Here is a 27,608-nt window from a genome sequence, read left to right as displayed (position 1 = left end):
ATATAATCCTTACAACATCCCTACGAGATAGGATCTGTTATTATTAGAATTTTACTAAGAGTAACAGAGCCAGGGCAGTCTGGTTCAAGAGCCCCACTTGTATCTCTGCATGATAATCCTCTTGCAAGGGGATTCTAAGTGGTCTCTTGACTCCTAATTGGTGTTTTTGCTTTCATTTTACCCTACCCACTTAACTATGTCAAAATGATCTTTTTAAAATGCTAATTGAATATGTCTCTCTTCTGCCTCATATCACCCTTAAGTCCAAGCTCCTTAGAACAGCTTACAGAATTCACTATAACCTCCCTAACCCTCCTGTTCTCTCTTTGCCACATGCCTTGACACTGCCTCCAAATCCATGTGCTAGTAATCGAGGTATACGTTATTTCCTTCAAAAAGCATGCTTTTTGTGTTTAATCTCTCTTCTCTGAACTCTGTTCTTGAAGACACATCTTTCCTGGTGCCGTTCAGTTGCCATCTGCTCCAAGGAAGTTCCCTTTAATTCCTAACTTGAGATACTCCCACTCCTCTATCTTGTACTATGAAAATACTCTATGTGTTATTGTTGTTGTTCAGTCGTGTCTGACTCTTTGAAACCCCATGGACTGTAGCAGACCAGGCTTCCCTGTCCTTCACTATCTCCTGGAGTTTGCTGAAGCTCATGTTCATTGAGTCGGCGATGCCATCTGACCATCTCATCCTCTGTTGTCCCCTTCTCCTCTATTTAATAATTGCATAATTTCTTGATGTGGCTCTAGATTATTTTAAAGGGTGCCCCATTCATGGTTTTTGCATCCAGTGTCTAGCACATAATCAGGAACATGTTAGGCACTCAGCTTATATCCAGCTGAACTGAGGGGAATTCATTCTTGCAAATGTCTTAGTCATCTCCCTCTTCTTCAGCACCCAAACCCATTTTCTCCTTATGGAATACCATTTGTTTCACCTCAAACATGTATTTTAATCACATCATGTATCTTCCTTCTTTCTGTCAGATGGATTCTAGCTCAGTTCTTATTACCTTAGTTTTTCACAAACACCTTCACATGGTGCCATTCTGTGTCGGATTTTCCCTCCTTCACACTCAGCAATGGTTCTCCAATGTCAGGGATCAAAAGGATCACCTGAGGAGCTTGTCACACTGTAAGTTCATGGGTTCCCACTTCAGATATTCGGATTCCGTGAGTGTATGGTGGGCAGAAGTGATGCGCCACTTTTAATAACTATCCCAGGTACTTTAGGAGCAGGTAAGCCCAAACCACAGGTAGAAACACTGCTCAATGCTATCAGTCATTTCCTAAAACTCATATGATCCAGCTCTTAAGTGCTGAAACACTTTTTGCATCTTTCATCTAGAATATATTGTAAAGTCATTGTCATAGAAATGTCTGTAGTTTCCAATCTGCCTTTGGAAGAACATCTCTTAGCACTCTGCTCCCCCCACGCCTGCCTCGCCCAGCACTGGCCCCCTCTCTTCTCCGTCTCCTGGCTCTTATTGCATCACATGGGCTCTTTGCTCTACGCATGCCAAATGCTTTCCCTGGCCCTGACTTGGAAACGATTCTGATTTTGTTTATGTTCCATCTTCTTGCATGCAGTGCCTTCCGAACCGTTCTCCAATCATCCCATTCCTACTCATCCTTCAAACTACACCTCAGTTATTATTACCATTATTTACTTATTTTGATGAGGCTTTTCCCGAATGGGCTGCCCACACCTCTATCCCTCCTCTTACTACTTTGCCCAAATTCTTTGCATCCTCCTGTTTGCTGGCATCATTCCACATCTATTCAGGATGACATTCAGATTATTGAAACTTCTTATTGTCTGACAGCTCGTGATCTTGAGTGTCTATAATTGAAAGATCATACGTTATTTCCATTCTATTCCCAGGCTAGGAATTGCTTTTTACTTATTTTCACATCACTGTAGCTTCTTTCAAATGTGAATGCCTCTTTCCACAGTGATAAGCAGTTTAAGTGTGAAAAGAGAAGTGGTGTGAGGGGAAGCCAGTGGACTTGGATATCAGCACATTGGCATGTTTTTCCAAAATGTTTTTAAATTGTCACTTCCAAATAAGACTTTATTTTCTTTCACGTTTTAGAAAAATTTTATCTAAACGTAGAACAATGGAAAGACTAAAGTTGTGTTGGAACTTTAAAAAATGCCAGAGTCACCACTATCTGAATCCTCTGTTCAGTATCTTTCATTATTTTCAATTCTGACAGACTTGGCACTTGAAGAGGGTTCTGCAGTCTCTGGTGACATAATGTGGGAAGAAGTTAAAGATACAAAGTAACAAAGCACATACAAAAAAGTGAACAGAATCACCCTTTTATCCTGGCTGCCTCTACCCACCCAACCCCATCCCAGATTCCAGACAGCAAACTGTTATCAGAAGCCACTTATTTAACTTCATGTGAAAATCATGTTCTTTCATTAAAATCATAGTGCTTATGAAAAAGATGTCTTATTAGCAAGACCTTTGTAACACTTATTTAGATTCCACAACTTGAAGCTCTAAAATTGATCTCTGACCTTACAGCTGTCAACCTACCTTTACTTTCTAGAGTTGTGCAAGGAATATAAGAGTCTTGTTTTCTGCTTAGAAAAGGAAAAGATAGATGACCAGGAGACTATTTGAGTGATCATTTTCTGGGCAATATTTTAAAGATAAGCAAGAATAGTTCCCAAAATATAAACTGCAAACTTATTTGGCTGAAATAGATTGCAATTATGTTGTCCAGCAAGGAAACTGGAAAGAAGAGAAACCATTTATAACCATGGTGTTAAGTAAGTGAGAAAGTGCAAAGACACTATTATTCAGTCTTTAGATTTGGAATGCTAAAGAGGAACTGCATCCAACTATTATCAGAGTGGATGTGGCTGAAAAGCTAAATGCGGAGTTGTGAATTATGCATTGTTTATCTCATAGAACCCAGAGATCCTAATGCTAGATGGTGAAGGAGGGAGGGTAGTGATGTGCTGTCAATAACTTCAGGCTTGATTTTTCTCTTATTCTTATTTATACCCACTTATAGAATGAGGGATGCCTGCTGATGCCTGCTGACTTGCAGCTAGCCCTGGGACTGGGTTTGCTCACTTCCTTGGGTTGTTAAAGCACACTTCCTAGTTTGGAAACCCAAAGTGCACTTTATACTAGCTGAGATCCTGTGCCAATTCTCTTTAAAAGTCCTGATGCCACTTGGCGTGGAACTGAAGAGACTTTCTGATCTGAGGTGTGTATTAGTTCTTTCTGCACCAGAAAGGATTTGTAAAGAGTTATGGTCACATTGAACATGGTGAAGAAATAATCCTAATTTTTTCTTTGACTACAATCAACAATGCATTTTTTAAATTTTAATGCAGGGCTCCTGTTCTTTTAATAGCCAACATTTCTCTGGCAATTTCAGTTTCTTTTCCACTCACTGTGCCATATGACACTCTATCGGGGTTTCTGGTTTCTTCAGGGCATTAACCTACAAGAGCGTGTATTGCAAACAATAAAATAGCGGCTTTCCATTGAAAATAAAGGTGGGGGAGGTGTTCTTCTGTGCCCATCACTACTCTCCACCCCCGCACCATCATAACTTCTGGGCTTCCCGGATGCCGCCGACCCCCACCCGCGTCCTGCCCAGCTTCAGGGCTGTCTGCCGGGCCCCCGCGCGCGGTCCCGTCCTCCTTCAGCGCTCGCTTCCGACGGCGCTAGGACCCAGGGAAGTCTCTGAGCGAGGTTCGCGGAAAGGCAGCCAGACTCCTCCTTATCTCCAGTGTCAAACTTGACATCAGCCTGCGAGCGGAGCATGGTAACTTCTCCAGCAATCAGAGCGCTCCCCCTCACATCAGTGGCATGCTTCATGGAGATATGCTCCTCTCACTGCCCTCTGCACCAGCAACATGGATTGTCACCTCTCCATCCTCCTTCTTCTCAGCTGCTCCGCTCTCAAGTGCTCCGGGGAACTGACTCTCCAGCCTTCCAATGAAGGTAAGCCAGGTACCGCGACGCGCACAGCCCTGCCCCGCGGGGCTAACGCTTTTCCAGGCACGTTCTCACCCAAGCGTTTTCAGGTCGCCGAGGTGCCTCTGAATAAAGCGCTTGGCTCTCAGAGTAGACTAAAGAGGTGCTTTTCTTTTCGGCTGTCTTCTAAAGCACTTTTAGAGATAATTTTGGATTGCCTAGATCTAAAATGTGTTTTGAATCTGATACCAATTCAAGCAATTACCTTGTTTGCCCGTTTTAAGCAGAAAGGGAAAAATCCTCCAGTTTTACAACCCAGTACGTTAATTGCCAAATAGCTATGGCAGTAGTTTATTTCCTAATTGTGACCATGTAGTGGTACTCTGAGAAGTTTAAAAGAATATTCTGCCCTCCTCTCTAGATTCTTTAGTATGTTTAAAGGTAATGACAGGTTGCTCTTACTTAGGATCATGGCATTTATGAATGGGCTAAAGGGAAATCGGAGTTTGTTGAAGCGCGGCTGTGTGTGCGTGCGTGTGTGTGTGTGTGTGTGTGTGTATTTATGTTGTAACTGCCTTATTGAAGTGATGTGTATCCCGCCAGGCGGTGGTTTGCTCTATGATACAGGTTCTAATGAGCAGCATATGCCACATTAACATAAGTAATATTTGCAGAAATTACAATAAGGTTAGACTGGATTTTCTTTGTTTAAGGGCTTATCCGTGAATAGGAGATTATATTTAATGAATAGTGAAAATCTCCTGGGTAGGTGTAGTAAATAACTGAACAGCAAATTGAGGAAGAATGTTCATATGCCGCAAATGGTATTTCCTTAATGTTGGGTTATTTATTTTCCTCTTAATGGGCATTCATTCCTTTTCAATGAATTAACGTGCAAACCTAATATTAAGGACAATAATGTTTACTATAAGATTGCATGCTTAATAGACACATTGCCTTTTCCCTGTATACCTTTTGTGATCTATTCTAATGATTTGTAAATATGATTGCTAACCCTTAAGACAAACTTTTCTGAATAACTGATTGCTTTCAAGCAACACTTACAATTTTGATTTCCTCTTAATCATTTTGAATTTATAACAATAACATTTAGTAATTTATTTTGCAATTCAGCAAAACTGAGCAATTGATGTGCAAATGCTGCATTATATATTGTGTCACTCACTAAAAAGATATTGGCAAGACAGTACCAGTGTATGTTGTATATATCATTTAAAAAAAAACAAGTAAAAACTCAAGAATATTTAGCAACTTTTTAATTAAACATGAAAACTGCCTCTCATATTTGGTGACCTACTTTCAGTGCTAATAGAGCAGTTTAATTTCATTCTTTCCTTAGTGACCGCTTTTATCAACTTGGCAGATTTCATTAAATGTTTTGTCCTTTTTATAAGGAAATTAAAAATTCTAACACAGAAGGATCAAGAAATTATCTTACCTTCGAGTGATTTTTTTTTTTTACAAATCAAATTAAAATGTTTATTTGAAAGTAATGGGCAGTTATTTTTTTATGAATGAAAGGCAAGGGCAGTTATTTGTATAATGAGTAAATGTATCAGTAACTTAAAATTAGTGTTTGTTCTTTTTGTTCCATTGAAAATATTAAAGTATTGATAATAGCTAGACAAACAGTAATATTATTCCCATATTGCTATGATAAATTGTATTTCTCCAGATGGAATATTTATAAACTATTTAGATAATGGATTTCAGTGAATTAATAATGCACAGGGATATAGCTGAGAGTCATTATTTTTTTGCGCAAAACATAACCTTTCAGTAAACTGCAAAAGGAAAAAAGGGCCCTTTAACTCATTGACATTTATATAAAATTCATGAGTATTAATTTAATGAAGCAAGAATCATCAAGTCCAAGTTGCTTTTAAGCCACACTTTGTGTATATTTGGGTATATAGTGCATATTATTATACAGGCAGATACACATTAACAGTGTGAATATAAAAAGGTAAATATATTCAGAAAACTGACGTGATTACATTTAATTTGCTTGGGCAAAAGTTTATCTATCCATTGTTTATGGTATTATTCTTTCCAGGTCATGTTCTATAGTAGTATCTCTTTCTCTTCTGAGGTCAAGAAGGAAAGGTTTGAAATAAAATTTAAAATGAATGATTTAACTTGGGTAATATTTGAGTAAGATTTTAAATATTAATATTGAATACAATAGCTTGGGACTTAGTTGTAGATTTGAACAACATGAAAAGTGAAAAATCCAAATATGCTCTAAGATTTTCATGTAATTCTTCAAACAATGTCATTTGAATAAAAAGCAATGCTTCTGAAAATTCATATGTTGGGTAGAAGGAATAATGATAGAATGAATCTCATTAATACAGCTTTCTGATATTAATTTTGAAAACTGAAATACAAAATACTAGATTGCATTTAAAATACTATGCTCAAATTATATTTCCATACTACAGAAAATTTACTAGTAAAATTTACTAGAATTTATTCTGCAATCTATTATGAAGTTAGTCATGATAGAACTCTAAAAGAACAAGATCCAAGTCATTGAGTTAATTGCTAGGAAATATGCCATTGTTTGACATTATTTTAAGACTTGAGATTTGAAAACCAAATATCAATTCTGAAATGCCATTAGTCCATGATAAGAGGAAAAAAGCTTGGAAAAAAGTTTAATATGAGCTTTCCTTTTTAAAATCCAGTTACAGATAACTTTCTAATATGCTATCAAGAAGATAATTCCAGATGATACTTTCTATGACTGGTCTCCTCCTTGATAATTATTTATAATTTTGATGATCACTTAAATCAAGAATTGACCTATATGCTTACACAGAAACTTTACAAAAGCATGGAACTTTATTAAAATCTTTTCAGATGTGTTTACATAACACACCAAGAAAAGACTTCCGATGGGAAATCTACTACTTTTCATGACAAAACAGGATTGTTATACTATGTGTTGTTAGAGAAGTTTATATATTTGCTCCTTGTTCCTATCAGATGGATGGTGATAATGATAAATAAAAATAACTTTATGAAAAGGTTAAAGCTTGATATAAAGAATTGACTATTAATAGTTCAATATCTTTTAACAATGGATAAAGTAATTTCTTTACACACTTTTCTACATTTGAAGGCTTCTGAGGCATAATTCACTGTTTATTCTTTAGTACATAATACACTTTTCAGTACATAATAACATTTTCCTATCTAACAGTGTTTATAAGTTAGATTACCATTCACCTATAGAGCTCTGTACATTGAAAATCAGTTTTCAAAATAAAAGTCAATAAAATTAAATCTGCATATTTATATACTACTTATTTTGGGAGACTTTTATTGGAGTGTTGGGATACTGTTTGTGTGAAATGTATTTCACTGGACATAAGTCACCTAACTACTGAAGGATACTATGTGATTGTTTAAAGCTTAAAAGTAAAACTTAGAGATGAACACTGTATGTTTCCCTTTGAATATTAGGCAAATAATGGAGACAATATACATTTAAATAATAGAGTTTTCCCTTTTTAAAAATTAGTATGAACTGGCATCATTTTCATGTATAAACACTTATCCTCAAATAATAATACACTGTGAAATATTTATAGAAAACTAAGCTATCATATCATCTTTATAGTTTTAAGAAGAGGGCTTACATTTGCTTTTAGTGGCATTTTATCATTCTAGACTAAATAATTGAATGCATTATACATTTTTTGTAATTTAATAGCTCACCTAATAGCTTGCCCCTACTTCCCCCTAACAGTTATAACTGTGCTATTTGCCTGGAGGTAGGAGAAACCTTAATTTCACTATTTTATAACCCACAACAGTTAACACTTGACCTAGGTCATTAACAGGATTATCAGCAAATTTGTTTAAGCTTTTACTGACAACCTGAATTGCTATGATAATATTTTGATTGTGCCAGAAAGAAACTTCTTGTAACCTCTCAAAATCTATCATGAAATTAATTCATTCTGAACCTATATCTTTCTAAAGACTAATATTGATAATAATAATTCAAGTGGGGAAATGTCCACTCTGATGCTTCATTCTCCTCACCCTTATATATCACACCATTCTTGCCCTTGTCATAAACGAGCAATTAAAAACTCTTAAATAGTAAATATTCTGACAATAACAATAGATTTACAAATACAAACCAGCTTCATTGTAACTATCAACAGTTTCAATTTTATACTTGTTTATTGATGTTGTAGTTAATATCATTTTTCTGCCCATTTCAAGATATAAAGTCAATTGAATACATTTATAACTCAGAAGCAACTAGAGCCATAAAACGGAAACTACAAATAATAAAACACCATTACCCCATGTAAGATTATGGTGGCATTTTATATAAAGTTGCCTTTCCCATGCAATGCTAGTAACTGGAAGCTACAATGAAAAGAACTTAAAATTTACATAAACATTTTAAACAAAATGTTGTGCACATTTTGTGTGCACAAAGAACATAAATGTATTTTTTACCCTGTGTAGTCAGTTCAGAGAGTTTCATGTGAAGACAAGTTTAATTCTGGTTTAGTTTTTGCTTGTATAAACAATTCAGTAGTTTCACCCTGACTTGTAAAAAACTTATTTTCCTTAAAGATTTAATAAGATTCTTTATTATATCCATATATTACCCATATTTTAATATTCAAATTTTGGTATGTTCTTTAAGAGTCCTTCACTTTTGATAGTTTCTCAAAATAACTCTTTTCATGAAGATCCCTAAATGTTAAAATTGTTTCTGAAACTCTGGAATTTTTCTGAAATAAAATATATGTAATTTTTAAATATCAAATAATCAGTTACATATGCAAAGGATTTTTAAAGGCAAAACATATTTCCACAGTATATTTGATTTACTAACTTCAACACAAACGGAAACAGCAAGGACTGTTCTTGAGAGTTACATTTTCCAAGTCATAAAATCTTCAAGAAAATATTAATAAAACTTTCCACAAATCATCAAAACTCGATAAGTTCTTACAGACATTTACTTACTGAGAAATCTGTGATGTGGGTTACCTTTGATTTTAGTCATTTTCCAATGATTTTGTTTGGCATAAATACTAGATGGAAGGCGAATATGTATTTCTTGGAAGAACACTAGGTTTTGCAAATCATTTTCTGTCAAGATTCTCAATTTTACTTTTTGATGCACTTTTGTCTTTAAAACTTTTAATAAACCTATTCTTTTAATTCCTGTTTGATAAAAGATTTAGAAAAACCGATGCAGGTGTCTCCTTTTTTATTCTGTTTTCAGAGATCTGGATTTTATCACCAGGGAGGGTCAGAGCAGGGCTTTTACCAAGTGCACAAGTAGCTTTCCACAGATTTTTCAAATAAAGGGATGACTGGCGGTGTAAAACCTTCATTTTATTATTCATCCAAGTATACCGAAAACCAGAGTACAGAATTTATTTCTAAGAAATATGAAGACCTTAATTTTTCTGCAATGACTTTAGAAATAAAAGCATTGTTGGACATTTATAAAATGCAAAGGATTCCAAGCCACAAATCAATCTAGGCAGACACTTCTGCGAATCAGGGTGTGGGCACATGTACACACGGGATTTCACTCTCTGGGTCTGTTACCAGCTCCCTAGAATCAGGTAGTCCTTGGAATCTGGCAGAAGCTTTTCTCCTGGAAAACTCGTCTGAAAATCAACAAGTTTTTTTGCCCGCTACCAGTTTTCTGTGAAATTAAAAAAAAAAAAAAATGGGGGGGGGGGGGAGAAGTGGGGGCGGGTGGATCACAAAGAGAAAAAAAAAAACTTTTGCAAGAGGAAAAGAAAATAAAAAGTCAATTAAAAAGATGGAGAGGTAGGGAAACGCAAAGGTTCTAAAACCAATGATAATACATCTTTTGCTTAAAAGAAAAATACCGCCTCAAGCATCTGGCTAATCGGTTTTTTATTAAATATCTAAAAATCTGCACATACACAAAAAAGGGTGTGTGTTTGGGGCGGGGTGGGGGGAGTTGCGTGCTTTTGTTTCTCCTCTCAAGTTTACAGACTTCTGATTTTTCCCCTGAAGAAAATATTTTATCTAGGAAAGTTTTGAAAGTGTAAGCCAAACCCCCTTTGGAAGCCTGGGCAAATGCATGTGGAGGATGGATGGAATCAAAACCAGTTCAGCAAATAAAGCCTCCAGCTTGGAGTGATGTTATTAAACTGGAAACCCTGAGTGGGGAACCCCCTCCCTCCCTTCATTTTCTAAACCATGTCCTGCTGTTCCAGTCAAAGCAGAGGTTGAAAATCCACATAATCCAAACCAACATGATGAAGTCAGAATAATAGGCCAGGAAAGAGGGGGAAAACAAGTGGGAGAACTGGACCAACAAACTGTGGTGAATAACCTTAGCCATGAACTGGGGTGGCCACTGGAGGCCTGGAGGAGCTTCTTTTCTTCGCATCACACCTCCCGCATTTGAAAATGCAGTACTGATTAAATTTCCAGGTATGCCCTGAGAAATTTTAGCACGAAACAGAGCTTTACCGGGAGGGACAGGGGTGTGGCGACAGAGAGATGAACAGAGGCCCTCGAGGCCACCACACCCACCACCGTGGCATCTTAACCTCCAACTCCGCTCCGCCGTCGGGACCAGCCTCTCTGGTGCGGCGGGAAAACGGAGTCTCCCAAGAAGCCACTACTTTTCACTCGGCAGCGGACTCAAGATCGGATCAGAAAATCCCAACTCCGGGGCCACGTCCCCCCCAGTTCAGCTCTCGGGGTTCTGTGGGCTCTTTGTGCCGGAGCCATCTCCGCGCCAGGCGGCCAAAGCGCGCGGCCCGAGCGTGGCGAGCAGGCGCGCGCCCCGGGGGGCGGCGGGCAGCGGGCACGCGCGGAGCCCCCGAGGGGCCGGCTTCTCCCAGGCGGCGGGCGCCGGGCGCTCGCGGCCGGGGCGGAGACTGGAGCCGGGCGAGCGCCAGGGCGCCAAGTTCCGCGGACACGAGCGCCGGGCGGAGGCGGGGCGTGCGGGAGGCGAACGTGCGCCCTCTGCCTGCGGCCGCGGGGCGGCCGGCGCTCCGAGAGGCGGCGCCCACCTCGCCACCTGGACTCCTCTCACCTGGGAGCGCGGGAGCTCCGGGGACGGGCCGGGCAAGTCCTGAGCGTAACCACAGACTTTGACCCGGAGTCTCTGTCGCCGCCGCTAAGCCCCCCCAGCGTTGCCGACCTTGTCAACGTGGCGCGGCCCCCTTCCTCTTAAGTCCCGGGCCTGACAAGTGACAGGTGCCAGAGGACTCCGTCCTCCGGGGTTCTCAGCGCGCCCTGCGGAGCTGGGAGACCAGGCCCATTCTCTTGGGACGAGCCTGAGATGCCCGCTGTCCTGCTTGCTGCTCTTTCCCGACCACTTCTCTATTTGTTGAATTTTTGAAGTTTTCAAAAGACCTGGCCTTTAGTCTCTAGACGAAAGTGAATTTTTTTTTTTTTTCAGTTTTCTTTAAAACCACCTATTAATGCCACCTGTTAAGGGCCCTCAGCGCTAAGGGGTATGTTCACAGACCCTATCCGCACCCTCCTGCACAATCAAAAGTTGTCTGTTTTCCCCTACGCCCCCCCCCCCCCCCCCTGTTTGATTGACACTATTTAAAAATTAAAACAGGATTTCCCGCTCTTCTGCTTTTGGGAGTAAGCCCGGAACGGGCCAGAAAGGGTTTCTGGGAGCAGGGTTACCGAGGTAGGTTAGTCGTGGGGATGATGCTAAAGTTTGTGTGGCCTTCAGAACTTTAGTGTTTTTCATAAAAGATAGAATTGTTGAAAATCCAGGGCATGCCAAAACGACATAATGGCTTCAGTGTAATGCCCCCTAATCAGAAAACACACAGAGTTCCACTGGTTGGAAAGATTTTTCCCTTACATTATCCTTCAGTACTTACTGAACCTCATTTAATCTTAAAGCACCTCTAAAGAAGGTATTGTGACGTCTCCCATTTTAGAACTGAGGCAACTAAATAAACTCATCATAATAGAGTAGGAACTGAGTCAGGCCCTCTCCTGTCTTCTGGTTTTAACCTTATATTTTTCTCCTGTACACAAATGCCTGTAAATTAAGGAGGTATCCTTCTACTTAGGAAAAGTTCTAGTTCCTCAGTCTTAATCCTACTGAGGATACTAGTTTGTCTTGGGACTTGCAGGGAAAACTTAGAAATACTCAACAGTATTGGAGTGAAAATTTAGACTTCAAAGTACTTTTTAATAAGTACTTTCAGGAAAGTACTTCAAAGAGTACTTTGAATCTGCTGTGTTTACCCTCATAAATTATGATCATCTGGAAGAGTTAGGGACTCACTAAGAAAATAAAGAAAATTTGATGTGGACCCAGGAATAGGAGATGTGATGTGATCTGTGATGTGTTTTCTTCACATATTCCTCCTCTGTCTTCCTTTCCTGACACTCAAACTGCTTACCCTGGAAAGATTCTTGTCAAGAATTCCATACACAGAGAGTGTGAGGTAATTATCACTGTAACTTGGATGTGATTTTTTTTTTTTAATTTTATAAAAATGAAGCATGGATTGACTACTGGAATTGCCATAAAGGTCAGTAATGGGTGGAAGTGGAATTTGGCCTAAAAGGTAGACTTCAATTTCTGTGGAAACTTTCCCATATATAAAAGATAATTTATAAATTACTTAAGATGAGAAAGTAAATTATAAAGATTTGTCTCCTCATTTATAAAAACACTTGTACTGCATTTAAGTGAAGACATTGAGAAAAGGTAGCTAAACAAGAGTTTTGAAAGATAGCAAATTAAGTTAGGGGCAATTATATTTTTCGTGTGGGTATTTCAGCACATATGTTTTGCGTTAATTGCTGCAATAAATTCTGTTAACCTGGCAAAGAGCAAAAATAGCATATTGATGACATCAGGCTTTCACATCAGAAAGCTGCTTTCAGTATCTTGCTTTCTTCACTGTAATGTGAAATAAAAAAGTTTTCAAACCTGTTACCCTTTAGGTTCCCAATGAGTTTTCTAACCACTCAAGTTATTGGCACATTTTCCGGAGCAAAGGCTTAACAGCAAACTTTTATTTTCTCATTTCTGAAGGATTAGAATCAACAACTACTTTCCCTGCTATTTAATGTTATAGTTCACATATGATTTTGGAGAGCTCTCTCAAATCAAGAAAATGTAAATGTGACTTCAAAGTCTCCAAACTGAGTTGCCTCTCATTTTAAGGGGAAAATTCTTGACAGATTATGTGATCTGGACTGAAGCAAAGGGAGAAGCCTGGATTAATTTTATTGCTGATAAGTCTAATCAATATCAAAATGGTTACATCTTGAGTTTTCTATATATTTATTAAGGAGAGGTTAATTTATTGTCTTTTAAATAATAGTTAAAGATAGATCAATAAACTTTTTTGTAAAAAAAAGAGGTAATACCCATTCCCCAACCCCTACCCCTTCCTTGATGAAAAATGAGACTTTAAAGTTTACTTTTTTGCCAGTGATAAAGTGAGTTGGTTTCTAATCAATATGAAATTTAGACATTTTCCACTTCAGGATGAGTAACAGAAGCAGAGAACAGCTTGTTAGTAGTTAACATACACTCCATTCCCCTATTTTCAGACGTAATTCAGCAATTAATAAAATTCTATAGGTTTTAGACAGACACATTTTAAAATTTTTTATGGTAGTGGTCTTCACACTGAGAAGAAGTTAGGCTGGGAAGCTGGTTTGCAATCATTTCCTTGTAGATTGTTTGAATAATCCTCTGGTTAACAGAACAACACTCTGGGGAAGTCTATGAGCAGCCCTGTGTGTGTGCAGATGTGTGACCAGCAGTATTGTCTTCTTACAAAACCAAACCATCCCCACACTGTGCACAAAATTTTAGGGATGAATATTTACCTTTTGAAATGAAAATGAAGTAAAATTCTGTTTTCCTGAATTACAGATTGGTGATGAAAAAAAAATAAAAGCAATCATTTGTTTATTTGTCACCGTCTAATCTTCTTAGTTTTCCCCAACTGGACCCTTGATCACTGATAATATTCAAAAATGACATAAAGCTACGGTTATATCCAAATTTTTATTTTCCCCTTCAATATGCCAAAGCGAGTTATGGTATGTTTCATGTTTTGACAGAATGAAAAGAACTGGCATCATCACAGAAACTATAAATAGGAGTTAAATTGGGTTGTTATTCTTTTATTAAATATATAAACTCCATCAAATATTATAGCTAGTGCCAAATCTTGAAAATATTTTTAAAGAGGCAGAATAAAAGAGAATAATATTTTTCTCTTGTTTTAGTTTTACTATCTAGTTTACCACAAATAAGTTAATACTCATTTACATTAAATCAAGAAAGATAAAAGCAGAGATTTTATTATGATGTTCTTGACATTTCTGATGTGAAATTATCGTTTGATACTCCTTTTTATTTAAAAAAAATTTCCAAGTTAATTATATATATTTCATCCAACTGTACAAATTAGATTAATTTATGCTTACAATGACAATTTATCTATTTATTTTAGACACAACTGCTTTTTTCCCTTAAACATGTATACATTGAAGAAGGACAGTTTTTCCTACTTCTGCTTATAAGTGATGTCCAAAATAATTCTAAATGTTTTAATATCTTTTAACAATATATATATATATGATTAAAGAAGAAAAAAATCTAAAAGTACATTAAATTAGTATCCCTTTATATTTTCCTTTCCAAAGGTGACCCTTTGGAAACTAAGATTTACAACCCTGGCCCTAGTGAAAACATTAGAACTCTAGATTTATATTCAAAGGCATACAATTAAAAACCATTAAAATTAAGAAAAAATTAAGGAAAAATTAACTCATATTTCATACCAAAATGGTTTGTTTTTTGCATTCATTTATTTTCCAAGTAGTGAATACCTGATGTTTAGTTAATGGATTTTGGAAAAAAAGGTTATCAGTAGTGGCATATTGAATGGCCTTGAAGATAACAACTTAGTTAGGACAAATGACTACAAAATGAATACTTACATAAAAACTTCTAACATAGGTATAAAATTTGTTAAAATGCAATATGAATCTTTAAGGTAAACTGGCTGCCTGAAACAGTCTTGGAAGTAAAAGGCAAGAATTTTTTTTTTTTAAGTTTTTAAAATAAAGTTAAAAATAACAATAAGTTAATAAAAACAAAGGGAGTAGATTAAATGACTTGCCTGATTTCATGTGATAGGGATGATTATAACCCAATTTTATTTTTTTTACCATATAGAGGTAGAAAACTTTAAAAAGTAACTTGCAGGAAGGTGTAATAAATACATATAGAAGTAAAAAGCACTTTTAAAGAACTGAACATTCAGAAATTGCTATTTCATTAAGCACATATCTAAGCTCAATGTAAATTCTGTGTGAACACATCCATATACATGTGTGTGTGTACTGGAAAGGCACATGATTGAATATGAAAAAGGCTATCCCCAAATAGAAGCTTCTATTGGCTCTATTCATATTATGACTACACTACCAAGAGAAAGCACACCAAGGTTTGTCTGAACGCTACTTTCTCCTGCAGTAATGAATGAAGTTTCCTGACCATCTCTAGCACAATGACCTAATCATGCTAGTTTCCTGACCTAATCGTTTGATGTTTCCCATTGACACTATGCTCCTAATATGGAAAATAAAGGCCTAGAGTTTTGAATTAAAGTGATAGGCATGTGGCACTTCACTGGACCCTTTGTGGGCTTTTATAGAGACACACAATACCTTGAAGAGTTGTGTGTGTATGTATGTCTATTCAACAGTCATGATGTAGGATAACAAGCTGAGATTTAGTAATGCTATAGAATATGATGTCAAAGTTATATCCTGATTTTTTTCCAAAAATTTAAACAATTTATTCTGGATTGAGCTTCTTTTAAAATTAAAACAAGTTTTGTGATATACAAAGATCCAAAGAATGTTTTAAATTAAAATTTCATTTCATCACAATACTTTATGTTCCTTATGTTAAAATTTGAACCCTTATATCCAAGGGACTTCCAGGCACATTTTTATGTTGAAAATAACTACTATAATTGTTTTGCAGGCCATTTGCTTATTATATTACATTTTCATAGCCTTTATTCAAACCCTGACTAAACAGAGCTTATATTTACTAATCAAAGTTTAGTAATCAAGCTATATAATAAGAAAATATATACCAAGACAGCCTGACTTTGTGGTGTGATGGCAAATATATGTGCTAAAGTTTGAGCACAGATTTGGTCTAATGATTTTATATAATTTCAAATTGAGTGATGTATTTTAACTTTTTAATTTGTTTTAAAAATCCTTTCAAATTAGAAATAAACAAGTTTTTCTGTTCTGGAACATTTTAAAAAACTAAAATGTGTTGCAAAAGTACAATGTCTACATAATCATTAATGTTCTACTTTTAGTGTCTTACATTTTAGGAAACACATTTCACTTGTCTGAATGATTCATAATATAGGTTGACAATGCACAGAAATAGAGACCTGTGATTCTAGGGACTGCTATCAAAGCTGAGGCTGTTAATGTACTAACACTTCCCTGATGGTAGAACATCCCCACTCATTTATGTTAGAGAATTATTTTGTTGTAAGAACACATTCCTAAGGGATATTTTAGTAGCTGTTTTCTCCATAATAGTATTGGCATCAGAGTGACCTTCAGACTTTTAAGATTAATAAGAAAAAAAAAAAGAAAATTCTAACACTTTAAAAACAGCATAGAGTTAACACTTACTAATGTATCTGAGTTTCAAGTGGAATTTTGGTCTGTGTTTCTGTTATTTCCTTGAGCTGCTCTAGTTATGAGAACACAGACATCTTACTGTGAGACTGTGTTTTCATTCCAACAAACTCTTCCTGCTGTCAGCAAAGACTGAGCAGCTATTTACAGTGTCTTCTTTAATCGGGGCCTGCCTGTATAGAAGTTAATCCAAAATTATTGATTAAGAAGAAAAACTAATAAGAAAAGTTGATAGTATAACACCTTGTCCAGAAATCTGCTAATATCCCATAAATAAGTCATTAAGATAGTATGTGACAAATAGGTTTTTCACAGAAATGTCTAGCACTACCGAATTTTTAAAAAAAATTATACATTATTATTTTAGTTGGTTACTTAATAGAGAAATCATTTAATAGAGAAGCCTATCCATTCTCTGGCAGATCTTCCCGACCCAGGAAATCGAACCCGCGTCTTCTGCATTCCAGGCGGATTCTTTACCAACTGAGCTATCAGGGAAGCCCTAATAGAGAAATCATCATAAATTAATACTTCTATGACACAAAATGCCTGTAAAATTTAAGATTATAGAAAGTCTTATCTGCACACAATAGATTATAGTTGACTTCATTTACAGTTTAAAAACATTTTTATAATTTTTGGTCTGTAAGATAGAATCAGTTCAGTTCAGTTCAGTTCAGTTGCTCAGTTGTGTCCAACTCTTTGCAACCCCATGAATCGCAGCACGCCAGGCCTCCCTGTCCATCACCAGCTCCCGGAGTTTAGTCAAACTCATGTCCATCGAGTCGATGATGCCATCCAGCCATCTCATCCTCTGCCGTCCCCTTTTCCTCCTGCTCCCAATCCCTCCCAGCATCAGGGTCTTTTCCAATGAGTCAACTCTTCGCATGAGGTGGCCAAAGTATTGGAGTTTCAGCTTCAGTGAGATAGAATACTAATGGTCTATTACAAAGATATTTTCATTATGTTTGAAAGTGAAAGTGAAAGTCACTCAGTTGTATCCAACTCTGTTGTGACCCCATGGCCTATACTGTCCATGGAATTCTCCAGGCCAGAATACTGGAGTTGGTAGCCTTTCCCTTCTCCAGCTAATCTTCCCAACCCAGGAATTGAACCAGGGTCTCCTGTATTGCAGGTGGATTCTTTACCAACTGAGCTATCAGGGAAGCCCTTTCACTGTGTTTAGGTAGAAATAAATATAAACGGGAGGTCCACCAGAACTGTTAACTAAGAATAGTTAATCCTAGTAGATAAAAGTTATGTTGAAATATCGATAGATAAGTTTATTAATAAAACTGACCTCTAAATTTCTTCTCAATGGCATACCCAAATGTGAACAGTAAAAATGAAAAGCTGAGTTTTGGTAGACTTCTGTCAGAAAATACATCTCGATTTCTTGATTCCATGTTATGATTGACCAGAGTAATATATGGAGAATTACAACACTGAGATCAAAATTTATTACTCCCTTTATCATTTACTTCTATTTGTGACATTTGAGTATAACCTAGGAGCAGTTTAAAGTATTATTCTCCTATCTGTAACCTAGAGAAAAGCTATACTTTTGATCATAACAGAAAGTTATGAAAATAATAGAGATAAATAGTGAACAAGAAATGTAGCTGAGAAAATTACCGTGATGCTATAAACAGAAAAGGAAAAGTCACTTTTTAATAAAAAGACATAATCAAAGATGGATTTGTTTTCTACTGTAGTGATTTCCTAGTTATTTGCAACTGGTTATAAAAGTACCTTATAACTGGAGGTTTTACAAGAAAGCATGTCTATTATTACAATTCTGAAATTCTTTGGCCCTTAAACCCTACTGTTCACATTGAAATTTCTAAGCGTTTTTATAAAATCAACTATAGTATTACCACAAAGCATGTGTATGTGTGTGTGTGTGTGTGTGTGTGTGTGTGTGTGTGTATAATTAAATAATTGAAAGGATCTTCTACTTCAGTAAGAAGTTGTGATATTTAATTTTACAAATTATTTTGCACTGTCTGTATATTTGCAGCACTTAATTTGTAAGAGGAGAATATTTAACTCAGTCTTTCTAAGTGAGCAGATAGCCACTATGAATCAAAATTTTGAAATACTCTTGAAAAAATCTTAGTGTATTAATGATTCTTTAAAAATAGAACTCCAGAAACTTATACTATAGTTTTTCATCTGTCCTTACTGAAAACATTTGTTTGAAAAAACATACTTTAATGGCTGAGTCCTTTAAAAAGTGTTAATGCATTCTTAGTAGTAAGAAGGGAAGGTGATGTAAATTCTTGACACAGAAAATTCTTCATGACATTGACAATGCCAGTGGGCAAAGGAGTAGACATTTGATTCTATCTCTTCATTATAATAGAGGGTGGGGAGAGAAGAGACAGCAAGCCTCCTGGGCATCTTAAATCCATAATTTAGCCAGGAATAGTGATAGTAAAGGTCAGTGGTGGGAATGAAAGCAAGGTTTCCTTCTTTTCAGAAGCACTTACAACCAACCTAAGCCAGTTTTGCTGTTGTTCAGTCGCGGAGTCCTGTCTGACTCTGCGACCCCATGGACTGCATCACAACAGGCTCACTGTCTCCTGGAGTTTACTCAGTATTACGTCCACTGAGTTGGTGATGCTGTCTAACCATCTTATCCTCTGCCACCCTCTTCTTTTGCCTTCAATCTTTCCCAGCATTAGGTTCTATTCCAATGAGTCAGTTCTTCACATCAGGTGGCCAAACTATAGGAGCTTCAGCTTCAGCAGCAGTCCTTCCAAAGAATATTCAAGGTTGATTTCCTTTAGGATTGACTGGTTTGATCTCTTTGTTGTCCAGGGACTCTCAAGAGTCTTCTCCAGCACCACAGTTCAAAAGCATCAATTCTTTGGTGCTAGGCTTCCTTTATGGTCCCACTCTCACATCCATACACAACTACTGGAAAAATCACAGCTTTGACTATACAGACCTTTGTCAGCAAAGTGATGTCTCTGCTGTTTAATATTCCCTCCAGGTTTGTTAAAACTTTCCTTCCAAGGAGCAATATTGTCTTTTAATTTTACGGCTATAGTCACCATCCACAGTGATTTTGCAGATCAAAAAAAAAAAAAAAGTAAACTGTCACGGTTTCCACTTTTTCCCCTTCTGTTTGCCATGAAGTGATAAGACTAGATGCCATGATCTTAGTTTTTTGAATACTGCGTTCTAAGCCAGCATTTTGACTCCTCTTTCACCCTCATCAAGAGGCTCTTTAGTTGCTCTTTACTTTCTGCTATTACAGTATCATCAGCATATCTGAAGTTGTTGATACTTCCCCAAAAATCTTGATTCCAGCTGTGATTCATACAGTATGGAATTTCCCATGATGTGCTCTGCATATAAGTTAAATAAACAGGGTGACAATATACTGCCTTGTCCTACTCTTTTACTAGTTTTGAACTGGTCTGCTGTTCCATGTCCAGTTCTAACTGTTGCTTTTTGACTCACATATAAATTTGTCAGGAAACAAGTAGGGTGGTCTGCTATTCCCATCTCTTTAAGAATTTTCCACAGTTTGTTGTGATCCACACAGTTAGTGGCTTTAGCATAGTCAATGAAGCAGAAGTAGATATTTTCCAGGAATTCCCTTGCTTTTTCTGTGATCCAATGAATGCTGGCAATTTAATCTCTGGTTTTTCTGCCTTTTATAAACCCACATTGTATATCTGGAAGTTCTCAGTTCATGTACTGCTGAAGCCTCACGTGAAGGATTTATAACATAACCTTGATAGCTTATGAAATGAGTGCAATTGTACAGTAGTTTGAATATTCTTTGGCATTGCACTTCTTTGGGATTGGAATGAAAACTGACCTTTTCTTGTTCTGTGGCCACTGCTGACTTTTCCAAATTTGCTGACATATTGAGTGCAGCACTTTAACAGCCTATCTTTTACGATTTGAAATTGCTCAGCTGGCATTCTATCACCTCCGTTAGCTCTGTTCATACTAATAATTTTTAAGGTCCACTTGACTTCACACTCCAGGATGTCTGGCTCTAGGTGAGCCAGTGTGCCCTATACCTTGTAACCTACACTTTGTTCTTAGTCGTTTACTTCATTCTTGTCATTCTTGCTCAGTTGCTGAGTTCTGTTCAACTCTGTGACCTCATGGACTCTAGCACTCCATGCCAGACTCCTCTGTACTCCAGTATCTTCCAATTCAGTTCAGTCGCTCAGTTGTGTCTGACTTTTTGTGACCCCATGAATCGCAGCACGCCAGGTGTCCCTGTCCATCACCACCTCCAAGAGTCCACCCAAACCCATGTCCATTGAGTCAGTGATGCCATCCAGCCATCTCATCCTCTGTCGTCCTCATCTCCTCCTGCCCTCAATCTTCCCAGCATCAGGGTCTTTTCAAATGAGTCAGCTCTTCGCATCAGGTGGCCAAAGTATTGGAGCTTCAGCTTCAACATCAGTCCTTCCAATGAACACCCAGGACTGATCTCCTTTAGGATGGACTGGTTGGATCTCCTTGCAGTCCAAGGGGCTCTCAAGAGTCTTCTCCAACACCACAATTCAAAACCATTAATTCTTCAGCGCTCAGTTTTCTTTATAGTCCAACTCTCACATCCATATATGACTACTGGAAAAACCATTGCCTTGACTAGACGGACCTTCGTTGACAAAGTAATGTCTCTGTTTTTCAATGTGCTGTCTAGGTTGGTCATAACTTTCCTTCCAAGGAGTAAACATCTTTTATTTCATGGCTGCATTCACCATATGCAGTGATTTTGGAGCTCCTGAAACAGTCAGCCACTGTTTCCACTGTTTCCCCATCTATTTGCCATAAAGTGATGGGACCAGATGCCGTGACCTAAGTTTTCTAAATGTTGAGCTTTAAGCCAACTTTTTCACTCTCCTCTTTCACTTTCATCAAGAGGCTCTTTAGTTCTTCACTTTCTGCCATAAGGGTAGTGTCATCTGCATATCTGAGGTTATGAATATTTCTCCTGGCAATCTTGATTCAAGCTTGTGCTTCTTCCAGCCCAGCGTTTCTCATGATGTACTCTGCATATAAGTTTAATAAGCAGGGTGACAATATACAGTCTTGAAGGAATTCCTTTTCCTATTTGGAACCAGTCTATTGTTCCATGTCCAGCTCTAACTGTTGCTTCCTGACCTGCATACAGGTTTCTCAAGAGCAGGTCAGGTTGCCTGGTATTCCCATCTCTTTCAGAATTTTCCACAGTTTACTGTGATCCTCATAGTCAAAGGCTTTGGCATAGTCTAAAAAGCAGAAATAGATATTTTTCTGGCTCTCTTGCTTTTTCAATGATCCAGTGGATGTTGGAAATTTGATCTCTGGTTCCTCTGCCTTTTCTAAAACCAGCTTGAACATCTGGAAGTTCATGGTTCACATATTGCTGAAGCCTGGCTTGGAGAATTTTGAGCATTACTTTACTAGCATGTGAGATAAGTGTAATTGTGCAGTAGTTTGAGCATACTTTGGCATTGCCTTTCTTTGGGATTGGAATGAAAACTGACCTTTTCCAGTCCTGTGGCCACTGCTGAGTTTTACAAATTTGCTGACATGTTGAGTACAGCACTTTCACAGCATCATCTTTCAGGATTTGAAATAGCTCAACTGGAATTCCATCACCTCCACTAGCTTTATTCATAGTGATGCTTCCTAACACCCACTTGACTTCACATCCCAGGATGTCTGGCTCTAGGTGAGTGATCACACCATCGTGATTATCTGGGTCATGAAGATCTTTTTTGTACAGTATTTCTGTGTATTCTTGCCACCTCTTCTTAATGGCTTCTGTTAGGTCTGAAATCAATCTGATTTCAGTGTTGACCATCTGGTGATGTCCATCTGTAGAGTCTTCTCTTGTGTTTTTGAAAGAGGCTGTTTGCTATGACCAGTGCATTCTCTTGGCAGAACTCTATTAGCTTTTGCCCTGCTTCATTCTGTACTCCAAGGCTAAATTTCCCTGTTACTCCAGGTGTTTCTTGACTTCCTACTTTTGCATTCCAGTCCCCTATAATGAAAAGGACATATTTTTTGTGTGTTATTTCTAGAAGGTCTTGTAAGTCTTCATATAACTGTTCAACTTCAGCTTCTTCAGCATTACTAGTCGGGGCATAGAACTGGATTACCGTGATATTGAATGGTTTGCCTTGGAAACAAACAGTGATTATTCTTTCGTTTTTGAGACTGCATCCAAGAACTGCATTTTGGACTCTTTTGTTGACTATGATGGCTACTCCATTTCTTCTAAGGGATTCCTGCCCACAGTAGTAGACATTATGGTCATCTGAGTTAAAATCACCCATTCCAGTGCATCTTAGTTCGCTGATTCCTAGCATGTCGATGTTCACTCTTGTCATCTCCTGTTTGATCATTTCCAATTTGGCTTGATTCATGGACCTAACATTGCAGGTTCCTATGCAATATTGTTCTTTACAGCATCAACCTGTCCAGAGTTTGTTCAAATTCATGTCCATTGAGTGGTGATGCTATGAAACCATCTCATCTTCTGCTGCATATCCACTTCATCTCCTCAGTCTTTCCCAGCATCAGGTTCTTTTCCAATTGTAGGCTCTTCACATCAGGTGGCCAAAGTATCGGAGCTTCTCCTTCAGCAGCAGTCCTTCTGATGAATATTCAGGGTTGATTTCCTTAAGGATTGACTGGTTTGATTTCCTTGCTGTCCTCAAGACCCTAAGAGTCTTCTCCAGCACTGCAATTTGAAACCATCCATTATTCAGTACTCAGCCTTCTTTTTATCCAACTCTCACATCTGTACATGACTGCTGGAAAAACATAGCTTTGACCATCAGGACCTGTGTCAGCGAAGTGATGTCTGTTTTTTTAAATACCCTAGGTAGGGTTGTCATAGCTTTCCTTCCAAGGAGCAACTGTCTTTTAATTTCATGGTTGCAGTCACTGTCCAGAGTGATTTTGGAGCCCAAGAAAATCAAATCTGTCTTGCTTCATTCTACACCTTCTAATCCCTATCGGACAGCACACATTGTTTTGACCAGCCAATCTCCTTTGGTGCCCACCTCAAAGCCAGTTCAAGGGGACTGAGTAAGGATTCCCTTATTGTTTTCATGACTGTAAACGCCTTCACCTTTATACACTTTTTTTTTCCTATTTAAAAGCAGTGAGACTAGACAGTAAATAAAGCATGTGAAAGACATTGAGAACAATATCCAACCAGACTTCTCACAGTGTTTTTTTGCCAAAAGGTTTCTATTTATATCTCAACCTAATTGGGTTGGAACACTGCAAAACGTGTTCAATTTCAAACACTTTTAGAAGCTCATCTGTGCTACATAGCTCTTTGACTAGAAAGTATTTTGAAATTAAGGAACTGAGATATCTTCTATTACAAATCAAAACTATTTGGAAATCAAACTATTAGAATATGAAATCTAGTAAGAGATCATTTGTACCTTTGGCATATAACCTGGCATGAGGCAGTCATTAAAGAATTAGTCTATCTATATATTCCCACCTACCCTTAAACATAATTACCAGACTCTTTTTTGTTAAAATTGATGATTTTAAATGCAAAATTTTCAGCAATTAAAATAAACTTTTCATAGTATGCATTCTTACTTATACTCAGACTACAATATATCTGTACATCACAATTCTATCTGCTCTGATTTAAACAGTACCCCTTAGACTGTGATTAGGTCTCCAACATTTTTGCAAGAGGAAAGCATTAGTAACTAATGTTCTTGCCTGTATGATTGTGATAATTAAGACATTGTATTGCAAGGTTAGAGTGATGTCCCTGGATCAGTGTATCCAGAGACATTACTCACAGCAGGTTGACTTTCAAATTCCATTAACTTTCTCTTCTTATCTCAATTGCGCTACACTGAGATTGCTATACAACTGATCACAGCAGACTGGAGGTTTATATCATGGCCAGTTTCAGTCTAACAGTCATTACTTTAATGTGGTTAGAATTCATAGGTTGTGTTGTTCTTATTTATTTATAAACAAAAGACACTTTATAAGCCCCAAATAAGTGCTTTTGAAAAGAATTTTGATGTCAGTTTTCTTCTCTATTAGGCCATATATTGACGGTTGATTTTCAATACAATTCAGAAGACAAAATGGAACTGTTGTTAGTTAATATTTTAAGTTTACAAGAACATTGAATCTGTATAGCATGTTAAGATCTCAAGTGGCTTTAAATAAATTTATATTATTTGATCATCATAGCAATATTATGAGATAACCAGTGCAGACATTATTATGTTTAATAGATCAGAGGATCAGAATCATAGTAATGATGCTAATTTTGTGTTCCTTCATTCAAGTTAAATAGACTGCACTAAAAATTCAATTTCTGAGTGAATGCAATAGCTTTAATTAATCTCTCACACTTAATTTTAATTGACAATGCAGTGCAATTCTTTTTGGTTTAGCTTTTCTCCTTTGAGTAGAAACCAAATGCTAATGTGACTAATCTAGTCTTTTTCCCCCTCATCATTATCATCAGGGAAAACTTAAGGGTATAGCTCTTTAGTAAACAACCTACGTTCCAATGAGTAATTTACTAAATTACTAAATCACATATTCCTTGCCTCAAACACTTTTTTCCTCTGATTATTAATATTGAAATTAGATCATCCATTCATCTTAACATGTGGAGTGACATATATTCATCATTTAGTACATATTCAATTATTACATACACACAAAAACATTGAATCATTTAAATCCCTAAAGACATTACAGATCTGATCTAATGACTTATGAATACTGGCCCTGCAGATTCCACTATGCAAATCCCTGAGTGTAAATCACCTGATGGGAAGTCACCTGATGACTGACAGGACCAACAACTGCAGTAGGTGTGTCTTTATCAGAATGGATGTTGGTAACATACTTTAAAGGTGAGGATGTATTCTCATCTTTTCAAAAATTCTTTAACATGATTTAATCTGAAATTCTGGACTTCCCAGGTGTCACTCGTGGTAAAGAATCTGCCTGACAATCCAGGGGACACAAGAGACATGGGTTTGAGCCCTGGGTAGGGAAGATCACTTGGAGAAGGAAATGGCAAACCACTCCAGTATCCTTGCCTGGGAAATCCCATGCACAGAGGAGCCTGGTGGGCTACAGTCAATGGAGTTGAAGAGTTGGACACGACTGAGCTCTATCTGAAATATTATCTGTAACATTACTGGTAAATGTTTTTAAAGAATCATTTTTCAGAGATAACTTCAATATAATTAAGCATACTGTTAATTTCCAAACTGATATCTGAGGAAATAATTTCATTATGGAAATTACACTATGCAATCTATGCAACAACTTTCTTCTCCTTTTACCTAAATATAATTACTTCTCACTGGGATTAAGGGAAAAAAGTTTAATCATTAAGGAATTCCAGTGTAATAAATTAAGTTTATAGGGTTTTTTTGTGTGTTTCTTTCTTTCTTTCTTTTTTTTGCTTGTTTGTTTTTACTCACAAAACTTAGAGAATCTGACTTTGAGAATTTTATCTTTTTTAACTTAATGATTAGAAACTTTTCTTATACTCATCTTGTATATTTTTCATCTAACCAAATATCTTTTAAAATCAGTGCTTGAAAATTCAGAATTCTAATGTCAATCACATATAATTCTTTTTCTTAACATTTAATAAGTTTAGTGTTTCCTTTGTAAGACAATAAATGGGATGATTAAAGAAAGGGATGCTTTTCATGCATCATGAAACACTTTATTGACAGCATGTGGACATGTACTTTGCCTATATTAACGTTATGTTTTGACTTATGAATATATGGAACCCTTCAAAATAAGTCTCTCTTATTATATTTATTGATTCACCTTCTCTAGTTCATGTTAATAATACCTTCATATTTTATGTAAATTTCTTCTGCATCTTCCATTAATCAATCATGGGGTTATTTTCTAATTTAGAAAAAGGATGTGGTAAAACTAGTTCATGTTAATAATACCTTCATATTTTATGTAAATTTCTTCTGCATCTTCCATTAATCAATCATGGGGTTATTTTCTAATTTAGAAAAAGGATGTGGTAAAACTATAGTTTCCACTATTTAACAGATTGACAATCAACACAATCCCTTTGTTATTAAAGTAACTTTTTATATTTTAATCCACTTCAAATTAATACTTTCTGGGCTTAAAATAAATCATTTGCCTTTCTCTTTTAATATATTCAAAATGCAGCCACATTCTTGTTATATTTTATAATTTACCAGACTTAATAATTAGCAGAAAATTCTGAGCAAAATTATTGAAGCCTTTGGGTAACAATGCTTTCTTTAAATAAGTACAGATTTACACAGGTGTGATTATAATACATATTTTTACTTTGGTTTTTCCTCAAACTGATAGCTAAGCATTTTATTCATTATGTATAAGTACACAATTTATGCAGTATTTAAAAAATACAGATTACAGAATAATATATTTGGCCAAGGACAATATGAAGATGTCATATCAAATATGTAAAAAATATGTTTCACTAGGGAATCATGTTTAACTAATTTATAGTGAAATCATATGTCAATTTGTCAAATTTAGTGGTCTTTGCAATTATTTTGATTTCTTGCTTGCATTAGTGTTTCCTACTTTGCATTTTTATAGTGTCCTCTTTAAACCTGAAATTATTCTGTCAGTATATTGAATATATATTTTATAAACAAACATAAACAGTTTAAAAAAAAGTCACAGAAACTTTTGGTCCCTTACCTTTCCCTATTATTTCTTTTCTTTGTAATACCCTTCTTATATTAATCATACACATATAATGAGAATGAGCAGAGTCATGTTTTTTAACATGTTGTCATTTCAGCAATACACACAATGTCAATTTGACAGTTAAATAGAATTCATTCCTTTTAACTGTGTTTGTGTACCTGTGTTTTTTTGTTTTTTT

At 36.6% G+C, this 27,608-nt stretch overlaps 1 protein-coding gene across 2 annotated transcripts in view; it reads left to right on the top strand.

Moving 5' to 3' along the window:
* The first annotated feature begins 3,784 nt into the window (after positions 1–3,784).
* EPHA3 (EPH receptor A3) overlaps positions 3,785–27,608 on the top strand; it is a 392,317-nt gene continuing 368,493 nt past the window's right edge. For both annotated transcript variants that reach the window (XM_070455042.1, XM_070455041.1), the window contains exon 1: positions 3,785–3,985. In XM_070455042.1, the coding sequence (XP_070311143.1) occupies positions 3,898–3,985 (88 nt within the window). In that variant the 5' untranslated portion in view covers positions 3,785–3,897. The remainder of the gene's footprint in view (positions 3,986–27,608) is intronic.

This window comes from Odocoileus virginianus, chromosome 25, assembly GCF_023699985.2.
Source record: "Odocoileus virginianus isolate 20LAN1187 ecotype Illinois chromosome 25, Ovbor_1.2, whole genome shotgun sequence".
NCBI classification, from domain to species: Eukaryota; Metazoa; Chordata; class Mammalia; order Artiodactyla; family Cervidae; genus Odocoileus; species Odocoileus virginianus.
This window is presented reverse-complemented; position numbering and strand designations above follow the sequence as displayed.